The sequence below is a fragment of the Cervus canadensis genome, chromosome 9 (genome assembly GCF_019320065.1).
Source record: "Cervus canadensis isolate Bull #8, Minnesota chromosome 9, ASM1932006v1, whole genome shotgun sequence".
Classification (NCBI taxonomy): domain Eukaryota; kingdom Metazoa; phylum Chordata; class Mammalia; order Artiodactyla; family Cervidae; genus Cervus; species Cervus canadensis.
Window position 1 is genome coordinate 16,309,451 of NC_057394.1, and position 14,173 is coordinate 16,323,623.

A 14,173-nucleotide genomic window follows, 5' to 3' on the forward strand; every position below is an offset into this window, starting at 1 on the left:
GGACCAGAGACCATCAGTAAAAGTAGTCTCAGACAAAGGCCAAGTGACCAGACAAGGCTGGGCCACTTCTTAGGGTCCTGGGAAGAGGACATAACTCCCGGCCACACCTCCCCTCTCTGGGGAAGGGACTGGGTGAACCCACTCTGGCTCTCTGAGGTCACTCCACTTACACACCAGCAGGTAGAGACCCCACCCCTCAGAGAGAAGCCCTGATGACCTGGGCAGTGGTCCCTGTCTCTGGTCCAGGCAGAGGTTTCAGGCTCCTCCTCTCCACCCTGAGGGCCCTGGGCAGGCGGAGACCTGTCCTCCCCACCCGCAGTACCCGTGGAGGTGCACACAGGGGCCAGGGTTCTGGGAACTCTCTGGTTGTTCTGTTCTAATTAGGGGTGACCTGCAAGGGCTCCACAGTCTGGTACTTGTTTCTCTGAGCAGTAGAGATACTCCTCACTTCTCATAGGACAGAGGTTTTCATATCTCAAAATCCTAAAACCTAAAGGCCTCAGCCTGGACTGGCATCACCCTGCTTTTTCCCACTGGTGCTGCCAGGAGTACCTGGGAGGCCCCGCTCGTGCTGTGGGTGGTGAGAGCACACTGCTTGGGATCATGGATGATCCACGGGGCGTTCTGTGCACCCAAGGAATTGAAAAAGGGCTGGAGGTCACCAAGGAAACACGTTGTGTTTTAGAGACTTCTGGGTTGAGTTTACATTTTCCACTTTTTAAAATACAAAGACCAACTAGCAGTACAGATAGATCACAACATGGGAAGTTGCTTCAAAAAATCAATTATTTAACTAAGTAGCACTGCTACTAGTACTAGCAGTACTACTACACAGATGAGCACCTACATTTACGGTCCTCTCCTCCCCCTTCTCCACCACGACCACCCAACAACCAATATCCTAAAAGAGAGGCCAGAGCTCTACCACTTGCACCTTATGCAGCCCCCAGGGACCTTTCTGGACCCTCAGGTGGCTCAGATGGTAGACAGTCTGCCTCTAATGCAGGAAACCCGGGTTTGATCCCCGGGTCAGGAAGATCCCCTGGAGAAGGAAACAGCTAACCACTCCAGTATTCTTGTCTGGAGAATTCCATGGGCAGAGGAGCCTGGCGGGCTATAGTCCATGGGGTAGTAAAGAGGCGGACACAACTGAGCGACTAACACTTTCACTTTTGGCAGGATGTATTCCAGGAGCTGGACAACTTGGTTTTTTTTTTTTTTTTTGACAGCACCTCAGACAGCTCTAAGAAACTGCTTTATTTTTTTTTTTCATTTATTTTTATTAGTTGGAGGCTAATTATTTTACAATATTGTAGTGGTTTTTGCCATACATTGACATGAATCAGCCATGGATTTACATATATTCCCCATCCCGATCCCCTCTCCCACCTCCCTCTCCACCCGATCCCTCTGGGTCTTCCCAGTGCACCAGCCCCGAGCACTTTGAAACCAACACTCCCAGCACCACAGTGGGGCAGATCCGCTCTCAGGAAGAACCCCAGATCCTGCGGCCTCTCCCTGTATGTCGGCTTCTCCCATGAGCTGCCACAGCCAAGACCCAAAGCTCATATTAGGATGGGATCCATCCAAGGCTTAGCAACCCCATCCAAGGAGCTGACAGCCCAGGACAGCAAGAAAAACTGGCAGCTCAGTTAAAACCCAGACACATGGGCTATGCTTTGAGACCCACTTGACTTTAAGCTTCTTTAGCATCCAGTATCAAAGATAAAGTAGAGAACAAGGGACAGCAGAGAAGATCTGCTCCTGATATGATCCAACATTAAACTATGAGGCCACTCATCCAACCAGGCACCTGGCATGAGCCACAGGCAGGCACCGAGGCCCCAGGGTTTCCTGATAAGCAGAATTCATGAGAGCTCCGCTGTGTGAGGTCAGGAAATCCTGCACAAACAGGCCACACCAGCTTGCCACCTGTGTATTTCAAACAGAGACTTACTGTGACTATCTGGAAATACCATCACTGGGACAACTGCTCATGGGACAAAGAAGGGCTGGGACAGCCTGACGGGCTCCTGCTCCCTCTCCCACCCGCTGTCCTTCACAAGGCACTGCAGCATCTGGATGGTCAGAGCCCTATCTAAGGTGGCACTCTGCCCCACACACCTGTCCACCCTCTGGCACAATGGCCAATCCTCTTCTGACATCAGTGAGAACTCCATCCCCCAGGACCACCCAGTCACCTGGAAGCTAACAGACTCTCCATCTCTCCAACTGTGTGGGGCGGACTTCACCTACCCACTGCCTACTGTCCACAGTCAGTGCCCTTCAGTACAGCACAGCCTTTAAACAAGAGCCACGCCGCCCACCTGTAAACCACCTGGCCCACCCACCTCACCCCAACACGATGGACTGATGATAGCTCACACCTTCTCCACCTAAAACCCCCCTTTCACAGCAGCTGCCTCTTCCATCCCCCCTGCTCTCACACACTCACAGGCCGCCCGTGTCCCTAAGGCAGCGCTAAGGGACCACGGAGAGCACGAGCCACCCAGGGGGTCTGCAGCAGACCTCCAGCAGGTCAGCCAGAACAGGGGGCTGCCGGCACTGTGTCCCCAGGGGGACTGTCCTCTGGGGGGTCTTGACCCAGGATCTTCAGGGTCATGGAGGTCACTGACCTCACGACTTTCTGCCTTTAGTTTTCCCTGCCCATCCCCTCCTCCACCCTCTGCCAATGCCAGGCTACCAGGATCCCCCTTCAACCAGCAAACCACCCCCACAGCCAGGACGGAAACCAGCATGGAGGGTGCACAGAATTCATGGTGAAGTTGAAGCTCCTCCCCACGTAGGGGTCTGGCCTGGATGACCTGGCCTATGGGGAGGGGGCACCCTAGGGAAGGGTGTGCCAGGGACACCCCAGGGAAGAGCTCTCGGGAGCTCTGGCAGCTCCAGCCCAGATGCAAGGCCCCAGGTTCTGTTCCACAGGAAGGGGATGATCCTTTCTTAGAAAGCACTGATCAGATGTGACCTGGGAAAGCCAACAATTACTTGCTGAGCACCTGTAAAATGTCTTACATTATTCTGGACTCGACTCCAAGTTTGAGTGAGTAATACTTGCTCAGTCGTGTCCAGCTGTTTGCGACCCCCTGGACTGAAGCTCGCCAGGCTCCTCTGTTCATGGACTTCTCCGGGAAAGAATACTGGAGTGGACTGCCGTTTCCTTCTCCAGGGTATCTTCCTGACCCAGGGATTGAACATGGGTCTCCTGCATTGCAGGCAGATTCTTCTGAGCACCAGGGAAGTCTACTATTAAGAGACATGTCTAAGTATAACGACAGGTCATTTTATAAAGTATCAGCAGATACGTGTTTGATTTTATCTTGAAACCTATAGCCAATACGTTAGAATATGTAATGAATCCATACACCTTTTCCAAAGTAATATCCAAGACAGAAGCAGCAATAAAGTTATAAATGACAGTCATCAATCAGATGAAATAATTATGATGAAGCTTGTCTCTCTCAAAGAGATGGGTACTGGGCAAGTGGTCAGGAAAGAAATATAATGTGCTTTTAACTTTGTATGAAAAATAATGTTCAGTTCCATGTTGTTGAACATAGTTCTGCCTTTGCCACATAAATCCTTTACTTCAAATTACTGTCCGAATGCTTTATTAAAACTCCACTTCTGGCCTTTGTTTTGGAATCTGTTACATTTGTTGCCATCTCATCTCTGTCCTCTGACTTCCTCCAAACCACAGGACACATATTCCCTGAGGTTGTAAGATATTCTTTTGGTCCAGGATTACTCAGCATTTATACTCAGCACCAAGAACACCCTAACATGGTATAAAATACCTTTCCTTTCCAGTGCTATCTTTCCATTACACTATGTTTTAATTAATTAAAAGAAAAATAGTAATCCACAGAGTTCAAGCCCTTTAAGCACCTGTCTGTTCTAAAAGAGAAATGCAACTGCTGATCTACATCATGATTCCTAGATGAGATTTACCCTTAGTCCTTAAACCACTGTCCTCTCCCCTACTCGGTCCATCCATCTCAGGACTGACCCATGTACACTGAAAAGCAAAGCAGTGTATGGAAAAGCTTTTACCTCAAGAAATGTCAAGAATCCCAAAACTAAGTAAGATTTCCTGTAACACTTTATGATTGCTTTCACTAAAGAAGGCTCCTGTGCATCTTTCTGGGCTCTCAACACTTCTTGATCCCAGTACCTGCAGAGAGAAACAAAGCACCGTGAAGACCAGCCCTGCCATAGAAAACAGGGGAGGGGACAGAGCAGAAGATGAGCCTTCACTACAGGGCGCTCTGTGGGGCCCCATAGATGCTGGCTAACTGCTCACAGGGCTCCCGAAAGATGAGCAGTGCAGACTCTGAAGCACCAGGAAAAGCACCACACCAGGTCTTCAGAGAAAAGTCTCAGATTCTAGAAACAAGTTCCTGGTAAGCTTTGCTGAACTCACAGGTCATGAGCAGCTCAGAAGGGCAGACACTGTCCTCCAGGGACCCCACCTCTGGGGACAGAGCTCAGCCTCCGGGGCCATGGCTGTGGGCTCCCTCCATGTCCACTCATACGGGGAACACAGTCTCCCCCAACCTCCAAAGTGGGCTAAGCCTGGGGTCAGCATGAAGGGGTGAGGGTTCAGTGTCATGGAAGGAGGCTCAGAAGAACCCAGAGGAAGGCAGAGCTTTGCCCACAACTTTAGCCATATGTGGAAATTCTCACTCTCCCTCGCCTTCTCCCTCCTGCCTGGGCTCACCCTTGCAGCTCTTCTCCGAGGTGCTGGGAGCGATCTTCTGGAAGCACCGAGTACATGTCATTTGCTTCTAATTTCCGTTTGTGACCAATTTTAAACAAGGGGTTTAGCCACCTATTAAAAATTAAAAAGACAGTGACATATATCCAAATTACACATTTTTGTCTAATTAGAATCCTACATTCACGGACATTGTTGAAAAAAAGTCTACATTTTAAATATACAAAGATGCAGGGAGAAAATTAGACATATGCTTACAAACACATAAACACATATATCAGGGTGTCACTAAGTCACTCTGGCTTACACATAATATAACTTAACTAAAATACCCTGTTTGTGGTCTACTGAACATACATTGTATATCTACTTTCATCATTAAGAAAAATACATTTAGAAATCAAAATAAAGTTACCTTGGTTCGGGAGCACAGAATAGAGCTGAATGGCCATTGTGGATAAGGCCGTAGATACATTCCTGTATTACCAAGCACTTACATTTTCTGAACTGCATCAGACTCAAGGATTTTGCTGTTCTTGTTTAGTGGCTAAGTCATGTCTCACTAGTTTTGTGATCCCATGGACTGCGGCCCTCCCAGCTCCTATGCCCACGGGATTTCCCAGTCAAGGATCCTGGATTTGCCATTTCCTTCTCCAGGGGATCTTCTTGGCTCAGGGATTGAACCTGTGTCTCCTGCACTGGCAGATGGATTCTTTACCACTGAGCCACCAGGGAAGCCCATCAGACTCAAGAATGTCTCAGTCATATTCACATAAGACCAAACTTGCGGTCTCAAGATCTCCTTAGTTCAGCTAATAACACAAAGGAAATTTTACAGGGGATCACATTACAATACACTGAGTCCAACAGGCTCTGGACCCTGACCTCCTTACAGCCCTGTCAGACGCCCCTCACATGAGCCTCTTTTGGACCCCAACCTTCTGAAGATGTCCTAAAGATAAGGAACATATTTCCAACTAAAATTCATACGTTGATTTTTCTTACAGTTCTCCCTATAATTAAAGCAGAAATTGCTAGACAGTGTAAGATTTACTTTAATTTCAATTTTTAATTCCTTTTTTAGTTTCAATTTTTCTCTTCTCAAGTAAGCATCTTACTCTTTGTTCCAATTTCCAGTCATTCAGAGGAATGCCTCCCTGGTCTGGAAGGTCATAAAGCATTCAGACCCAGAACAAGACAAGCATTAACTGCTGTCCAGTTTATCAAGGGAAAAAAAAAAATTCTAACTCCAAGAAGACCATTAGCTCTTAAAACATACATTTGGTCCCTAAATAATGGTCTGGGGTCTTGAGAAAGGGTCAAGGGATGGCGTTGCAATGTCTAGAGAAACTGAGAACCTGGGGGATCCAAGAGAGCCATAAAATTGACAAACTGGACATTGTGATGTTTACATTAATTGGTAAAAAATGACTTATATTAAAGTCATGAGTCAACCAAAAATGTATGATCAATACTAGTAAAGATATAAAACTGCTATAATCCTTGACTTTTGGGGGCCCTTCAGCCGCTCTCAGAGTCTATGCTGAGGACTTTGTATCTCTATCTTCTAAAATAAACTTTGCCTCTGTGTTTGCGAGTTCCCGGAATTCATTCTTTGGCTCTGTGAACAGAACTCAGGTTTCACGTTTCATTATCACTTCCTGGCAGATTAATTTCTTTTGAAATGTAACACAAGACTTCCATAAGGGCTGAAATTTTACTGACTGTGGGGTCTGCCACCTTCAAGTCTCGGTCAGGGAATAAATACAGCCCCCTAAACTTCCAGGAAACTTCACTAACAGCTGACAAAATCACCAACCTATAGTTCAGTTCCTTCATGCCCAGGCTTCTGCCCAGGGACATCAAGGTTACCCCCACTGCCACCCCGCCCCAGCAAAGGCGTATGTGTTAGTCAAATCCCTGTTTTCTTGGGGCCCAATCAATCCTTCTGACGAGCCCTCCACCTCCAGGCATGGCTGACTCTAGATACAGACCATGCCCAAGGGCTCTGGGAACAGGATCATACCAGACCTGGAGGGGTCTGGTCTATGGAGGCAGTATCCTGGATGGAAGGGCGCCACGATTAGTCTAAACATGACTCAAAAAAACCCAAAGACAGTGCGCCCCTGAGGGTCCTCAAGACCCCTGGGGCAAGGACCACCCACGTTGGGCCATCAACTGTCTCCAAGAAAACTCTACTAGTGGATACTGGGCTATACAAGGCGCACACCCCAATCCAGGTCACATTCAGATTTTAATTACACTCACCCCACCTCCCATCTAAATGGAGCCATTCATCTAGTCAGGAGGGAGCTGGACTGGACTGGTAATAGAAGGAGTTGTCGCTCCTGTAGCATCCTTGGTGAGCCTAGCTCGAGGAGCAATTTATAAAGCCAAAACTATTTTTTTTAAAAAAAGGCACTCAAACATTGGCCTGGGCAACTAAAGAACCTGGCTCTAACTTTAGAAAGATGAAATCTTCACTGGGCCTCTGGTCTGCATGACACTGGACCACTGCATAGCTCCTGTTTACCTGCTGGCTGATCAAGGAGGAGTTTGTGCCCTTGCAACAATTTCCTGTTGTTTCTATGTTAACATGAGTGGTCGAATAGAAGACAGTGCAACCTGACTATTAGAGAAGGCTGCTTGCAGACAGAGAGGGACGGATATCATAGGATATCGCTTATATGTGGAATGTAAGCAAAGGCTACAAATGAACTCTTTACAAAATAGACTCAGAGTCCCAGATGTAGGAAAAAAAAAAAAACCTATGGTTACCAGGGGGTGAGAGGAGGGACAAATTGGGACACTGGGATTGACGTACACACACTATAATATATAAAACAGATAACTAAGAAGGACCTACTGTATAGCACAGAGAACTCTATTCTATACTTTGTAATGGCCTACATAGGAAAAGAATCTAAAAGAGAGTGTATATTTGTATATGTGTAACAGATTCACTTTGCTGTAGAGCAGAAACTAACAACATTGTAAATCAACTGTACTCCAATAAAAATTCAATGAAGAGAAAGTCACTTGATCAAACACTCAAAACAAGAAGGGCCCTGACTGAACAAATTTGGATGGGACAGTATCAAAAGGGCAATCTCAGCTTCCTGGGCTTTTGCCATTCTTAGGACCCCTTACAATTATTCTCCTTCTCCTGCTCTTTGGTCTGTGTATCCCTAACTGCATCATTAGTTTTATGTGGCCTTTACCCAGGTGTGAGAAATTGGGACTTCAGGCAGGTGACAATCATAGCTATTTTAACTATCCACTCCAGTATTCTTGCCTGGAGAATCCCATGGAGAGAAGAGCCTGGCAGGCTACAATCCATGGAGTCAAGAGTTGGACACAACTGAGTGACTAACTCTTTCCTGTTCACTTCCTGCTTTTGTCTGAGTCTCAGGCTCAAAGGAGGAAGTTACAGAGAAAAATAAAACTGGTTAGAACTAGTTAGGCCCAAAATTAGAAAAGGAAATGGCAACCCACTCCAGGACTCTTGCTGGGGAATTCCACGGACAGAGGACCTGGTGGGCTACATTCCACGGGATCTCAAAGAGTTGGACATGACTATGTTACTAACTTTCACTTTCAGGCCCAAAATGGTGAAAAACCTAACCTCCCCTAGATCCTGAGCCTCATTTATGCATTCGCTGTAATATATATGTATGCTAAATGGCATCCTCACCCGTGCCGTGACAGCTGACAATGGTCATGACAACAATCCACACAAGGATTAAAAATGAGTGTTGCCCTTCAGGTCCAAACCACACCCTTGTTCTCAGATTAGTCATGAATATTCCTCCCTCTCTTGATTCAATTTCTTGCTTTTACCTTGACCCAAATTGTGTTGAGAAGTTGATTTTTGAACTAAGCTCTCGCTTCTCCATTCTTTGGTCATTGAATAAAATTTATGCTGTTTCAGTCTCGCCATCAATTTAGTTATTGGCTGTGGGAATCTGAGTGGAAAAACAACCTCTTCAGCCAAGATAAGGGGTCTTAGCCTGGGCTAGAAGCCCAGCACAAGGCAGGAGACCGATCTGGTGACATAAGTTACGTGTACAAGGAACACCGTCTTCAGAGCCAGCCTGCCTGACTTGGGATCCTGCTCCATTACTTACTGGCTGTGTGGTGGTAAGCAATTTACTCAACCTCTCTGCTTCAGTGCCTTCAAGTATAAAATAAGAGGTAATAGTGCCTTTCCCCCCAGCAGGAAAACTGGAAATGGGTGCTTAACCAAATCAATGAAAAGTCCTCACCTTCCCATTTCACATTTTGAAAATTCACAAACAGAAGGTGTTTGGAAAGTTCCTTGCCCTGCCTGAAGTTAAGGAGAAATTTTCCTACTTTATTATTATTTACAGTAACCATACCCATATTCCTTCCTCTAGGCCCCTCTTTCCTTAAGGGCCACCAAATGGCCAAGAGATGAAGTTATACACATTGAATACACCACCGTCAAAACAAGCATAGGAGCTCCCAATCCCTGGAGATCCCCTGGGTTGTCCCATAAAACAAGGAACTACTAGAATTGAGGGGGAAAGATAAATGGGTTAGGGTCCAGAAATAAAACAACTAGTAATCATCCAAGTGTTATTAAAGCCCAAAGGTTCAGGACCACATAGTTAGTGGTCCCAGCTACCACATGGAACATTTCAGTTAATAGCTTCAACTCTCTGAGCTCTTTTTCATCTGTGTGTTTCCTCTGGGCTCAGGGACCCTTCAGTGGTTTCAGGAACAAATGACTCCTGGGCAGGACCACCTGCATCAAGACCATGCACTGCTTCTCTGAAGGCTAGAGACTGGGAAAGACTTTACAGGCTTCAGAGACTCTATCTCCAGAGTGGTCTTCAAAGATGGAAGTGGAGATATTCAAAATAAGGAAAGGGGCTGGTCAAATACATCCTCCAATCCTGGCTGTGTGTCCAAGGCAAAAGCAAAACATGTTCAAGAAGTGTTCCCAATCATTAAATAAAAAACCTTTCATCTTTTACCCACGTGAAATTTGCCACAACTAGGAACCAGGTCATACAGTGAGAGCCACACAGGGAGAAAGGGAAAGAGAAAGAAACACAGGGTCACAGACCTGGGGGCAGAGGGGACCCAGTGCAGCTGGAACACACTGTCACACAGGGCATGTGGGGAAAGGTGGGGACATTACTGAAAGATGGCAAAGAAGGTGAGCACTGAAGGACTGATGCCTTCGAACTATGGCGCTGGAGAAGATTTCTGAGAGTCCCCTGGACTGCAAGGAGATCAAACCAGTCAGTCTTAAAGGAAATCAACCCTGAATATTCTTTGGAAGGACTGATGCTGAAGCTGAAACGCCAATATTTTGGTCATCTGATGCAAACAGATGACTCACTGGAAGAGGGTCTGATGCTGGGAAAGATTAAAGGCAAGAGAAGAGGGTGTCAGAGAATAAGATATATAGATGACATCACATCACGGATGCAATGGACATGAACTTGGGCAAACTCCGGAGACGGTGAGGGATAGAGACCGGCAGTGCTGCCATCACGGGGTTGCAGAGTCGGATACGACTGAACGACTGAACAACAACGGTCTAAGGCACTAATTAGATGAAGGAAGCTGTTCATAAGCTGCTTGCTTGGGGCTGGGGACAGGGGTAGGCGGTGGGGGTGTGACGCTTCAGTTCAGAACTGGGAATTCCTGAGCAGTTCAGGGGAAGCCGGGAAGAGTAGAGGCGGGGTGTTCAGTGCATTTCCCACTGGGCTGTGATTCCCCCTGGCAGCCTTCCCGCTTCCTGCTCTCTGGATCTGGAGGGGCTGCCGGCAGCAAGGCACGAAGACCCTGCACCTCCGCCACCAGGTCCCCGGGTCCCCTCCCCACCCCTGCTCCCCACTTCCTTGCCCAGTCGTGCCCCGCCTTCCCAGGGTGCAGGGGGCAGCAGGACTGCGTTGGGAGGGCCCACACTCCTTTCCGAAAGGCGCTGGCGGCGGAGGGCGCCGTGACTGCCGCGTATCTGGGGGAGGGGTGGGGGGGCGCTCACCAGAAGAACAGGCGTGAGCAGAGGTTCGCTTTCCGCAATGGGTTGGGCTTCACCTCCGGGTGCCGCGGCAGCATCCTGCCGGCCGGGGCGGGCGTGGAGCGGCGCGGGCTGCTCTGGCCGCGGTGAGGCTCCCGCTGCTCCTGGAGGAGACCGCGGAGATGCTGGAGACCAGTCCGCCTTCGCGGTCTGCTGGGCGGCCCCGGGAACCACAGGCTTCTGGGGGTGGAGCTCCCACAGCCCGCCAGGTCTCCGCCCCCCGGGACTGCACAACCTCCCGGGTCGCCTCCGGGTCACAGACTCTGCGCTGCTGTCACCGCTCCGGGAGAAGTAGGGCCGTGTGTGGGGCTGCAGGACGAAGAGGCAGTCAGGCCAAAGCTTCCAGGAGCCGCATGCGAGTGGGAGGCAAGGCCACCGGCTCTTTGATGGAGGAGGGTAGACCGGACAGCACGAACAAACCATCTCCAAGGATCCCACCAGGCTGCAAACTCCGCTAAAACTCCTGTTGAGCCCAGGCACTACCCCAGAAGGGAAAGAGGGGAGGCTCAGGCTCTGCCCTCCTCTGCTGCTCCGAAGCTCCCCACGGGCTGCAGGGAAGGCCTGGAGAAAGCTGGCGGAAGGCATGAACAGCCCACCTGAGATGTCCTGTGGCATCTCACACGTTGCATTGTGAGGGAACCTCTGTGAGCTTTTTGCTGCCCTCTTAGATTGGGAAAGGGGACTCTGGGGGGAGAGAAACTGCCTCCTAATTTCTTTCATCATGCTTTCAAAACATAGATAAGTAACAGTGACATATGTCACAAAATACATTTCTGGGGACCTTACCTCAGTTTCAACTCTAACAATGTCCTGTTCAGGAAGGTATTATCCCTATCCTACAGATGAGAAAGATGAGGCTCAAGGACAGCACTTGTCCAAGGTCTTGGACCCACGTTTGGGGTTCAGCATGGTTGTCTCACTGGTAGATGCACAGTGTGTGTGAAAAGTATCTAGAATATGCTGTGTGAATGAATGAATGAATGACTGCAGGACTGAATGAACAAAATCTTGGGCTCCTATTCATAAGTGTTTAGTTGTCAGCTCAACAGTTTCTCTTCCCTTCTACTCTAAATGAAGAAAGATCAAAATTTATGTACCTACAACAAGTTCACCATATTATTCTTTAATAATTTCTCATATACCTTGGCTAAAATTGGTGTTATTAATGATGGCTTTTAGTTTCAGTTATGCAAGATGTAAAGGTAAGTTCTAGAAAACTGGTGTATAGCAATGTGATAATATTGCTGTGTACTTTTAATTTTCTTAAAGAGTAGTAGTTCTCAACATAAAAAAGAAGAAAAATGGCAAAAGTATGAAGTGATGGACATGCTGATTGGCTTGGTTGTGATAGCTTACGGTGAATAGCGTCAAATTTGTGATCTCCCAAGTAGAAGATTTAGCTTTGGGGCCCGGGAACAGGCTTGATCACTCAAGAGCTTTTGTGCGACAGAGTTTTATTAAACTATGAAAAGGGACAGAGAAATCTTCTGACATAGACATCGGAAGGGGGACAGGGGGCAGGAGATGGAGAGTGCCCCCACTAGGTAGTCTTACCAAGGCCTTATCTATTTTACCAGACCCACTCCCACAACATACATTTGAAGATGACAGGATTAGTCAGAAAGTTCTCAAGAAGGAGAAACATGTCCTGGAGCAAGCTACATTGTTATATTGACTACCACAAAGCAATGTAGGAAAAAAGTTTGTCTTTTTCTCCTTGAGAGCCCCAGACCCCTTTCTTCTTCTTGAGGGCTCCCGACCCCTTTCTCCTCCTCGGGGACCCTGGACTTCTTATCAACCTACCTAGGAACTGATTCTCTCAGTTGTGATGAATATTTCACAATGTATATGTAAATCAAGTCAACATGTTGAACATCTAAATATGTATACTATTTGTCACTTATACCTTAATGCCAGAGGGGAGATTGATTTTAAAGAAATCTTTAATGTATTCAGACCTTTTTTTTTTGTGAGTCAAACTTATAAGAATGGCAAGGTGTTGATAATTTTGTATTGATGGGCATGATGAGAATTTATTACACTATTTTCTTGATATTTCATGCAAATTTGAAATTTTCTGTTGCAAAAAAGAAGAATGATTAGAGCTGAAAATTGTAATTTTTCAATTACCTACCTTTCTTGTGTCAGCTCTCTCTCAGCTAATGCAATCCACAATGTATGGTACCAGACTTGTCCTGATTTACAGTTCTCTTTTGCATTCCCTACATTTTCCAGTGCTGTAAACACTCAGCAACTAGTTCTACTTCAAAAATGAAGGAATTGATTACTACAGTTGGAAGTCTAGTGACTTCCTTGTCAGACTGCCCCAGACTGTTCTGTCTGGTCCCCACAACTATCTCAGGACCATGATTAGCCATCTCCAAACTGACAAATACATTCAGTCCCTTTAGCTTCTGCTGTTTTCTTCTTTTTTTTTTTTTTTAAATAAGGTCTTTTGAAACTTCTTAGCATCCTCTTCTGGACATAAAAACCTTGAATGTGATCTAATTCATGAAAAGAAATCATCCTCACATTTCAGAACTTTGTTACTAGTAATGAATTACTTGTGTCACTTCCCACTGGCTCTCAGACGTACTTGCATTATGACACTTTTACAGAGAGTTCTGGTATAAAAACTTAAACAAAACTCCTTATTTTCTGTCAATATATTCTATTTGATCTTCCTTTAAGATGTTATAATAATAATGGAATCTTGAGTTATTTTGTTCTCAGTTCATTGGAAACACTAGTCCATTACTGAGATGAGTTGTCCAGAAACTGTTAAGCGTTGACAAAAATGTCCTTGGAAAAGAATATACCTAAAAAATTGAAATTCCTATTTTCATTAGGCTCACAATCTAGAAAAAGAATAGGTAAAAAGGAAATTTCAGCAAAAGAATAAAAAATAATAAAATAACACAAACACACTCATTCTTACCCTGTTAAATTAAGGATGTTTCATGATGCTGCTGGTGCTGATTGTGTCATACAGTTTCACGCTTCAAATGTTTTTCAGCCAAATAAAGAGGCCTAATATATATATATATATATATAAAAAAAAAGAGAAAAACCAGAATACCACATCCTAATGAAGGCAAAGTCTGATAGGCACTGTAGTATATTATTGGCAAAATATAAATTAGAATGTTTTTTTCAGAAACTAATCTAACAATATTTATTATTAAGAGCCTTAAAATTGTTCATTCTTTGCGACTCAATAAGATTTCCACTTTGAAGATGAAGAAGATAAAAAGTCAGAGAATTTAAACTATAAACAACTATAAACAACTGCAGATGGTGATGCAGCCATGAAATTAAGAGATGCTTGCTCCTTGGTGGAAAAGCTATAAACAGCTATTTATGTACAAATACTCAAACAATAA

General features: G+C 46.1%; 1 protein-coding gene across 1 annotated transcript in view; it reads right to left on the minus strand.

Annotated features, from left to right (window-relative positions):
* Positions 1 to 10,945, minus strand: part of LOC122447587 (ATP-binding cassette sub-family C member 4-like) — a 405,286-nt gene extending 394,341 nt beyond the window's left edge. Inside the window, exons 1-3 of the mRNA XM_043478281.1 lie at positions 10,755 to 10,945; positions 4,739 to 4,849; positions 4,072 to 4,192 (exon numbers count right to left, since the gene is read on the minus strand). Of these exons, the coding sequence (XP_043334216.1) occupies positions 4,072 to 4,192; positions 4,739 to 4,849; positions 10,755 to 10,828 (306 nt within the window). The 5' untranslated portion in view covers positions 10,829 to 10,945. The remainder of the gene's footprint in view (positions 1 to 4,071; positions 4,193 to 4,738; positions 4,850 to 10,754) is intronic.
* Between the last annotated feature and the right edge of the window lie 3,228 nt (positions 10,946 to 14,173).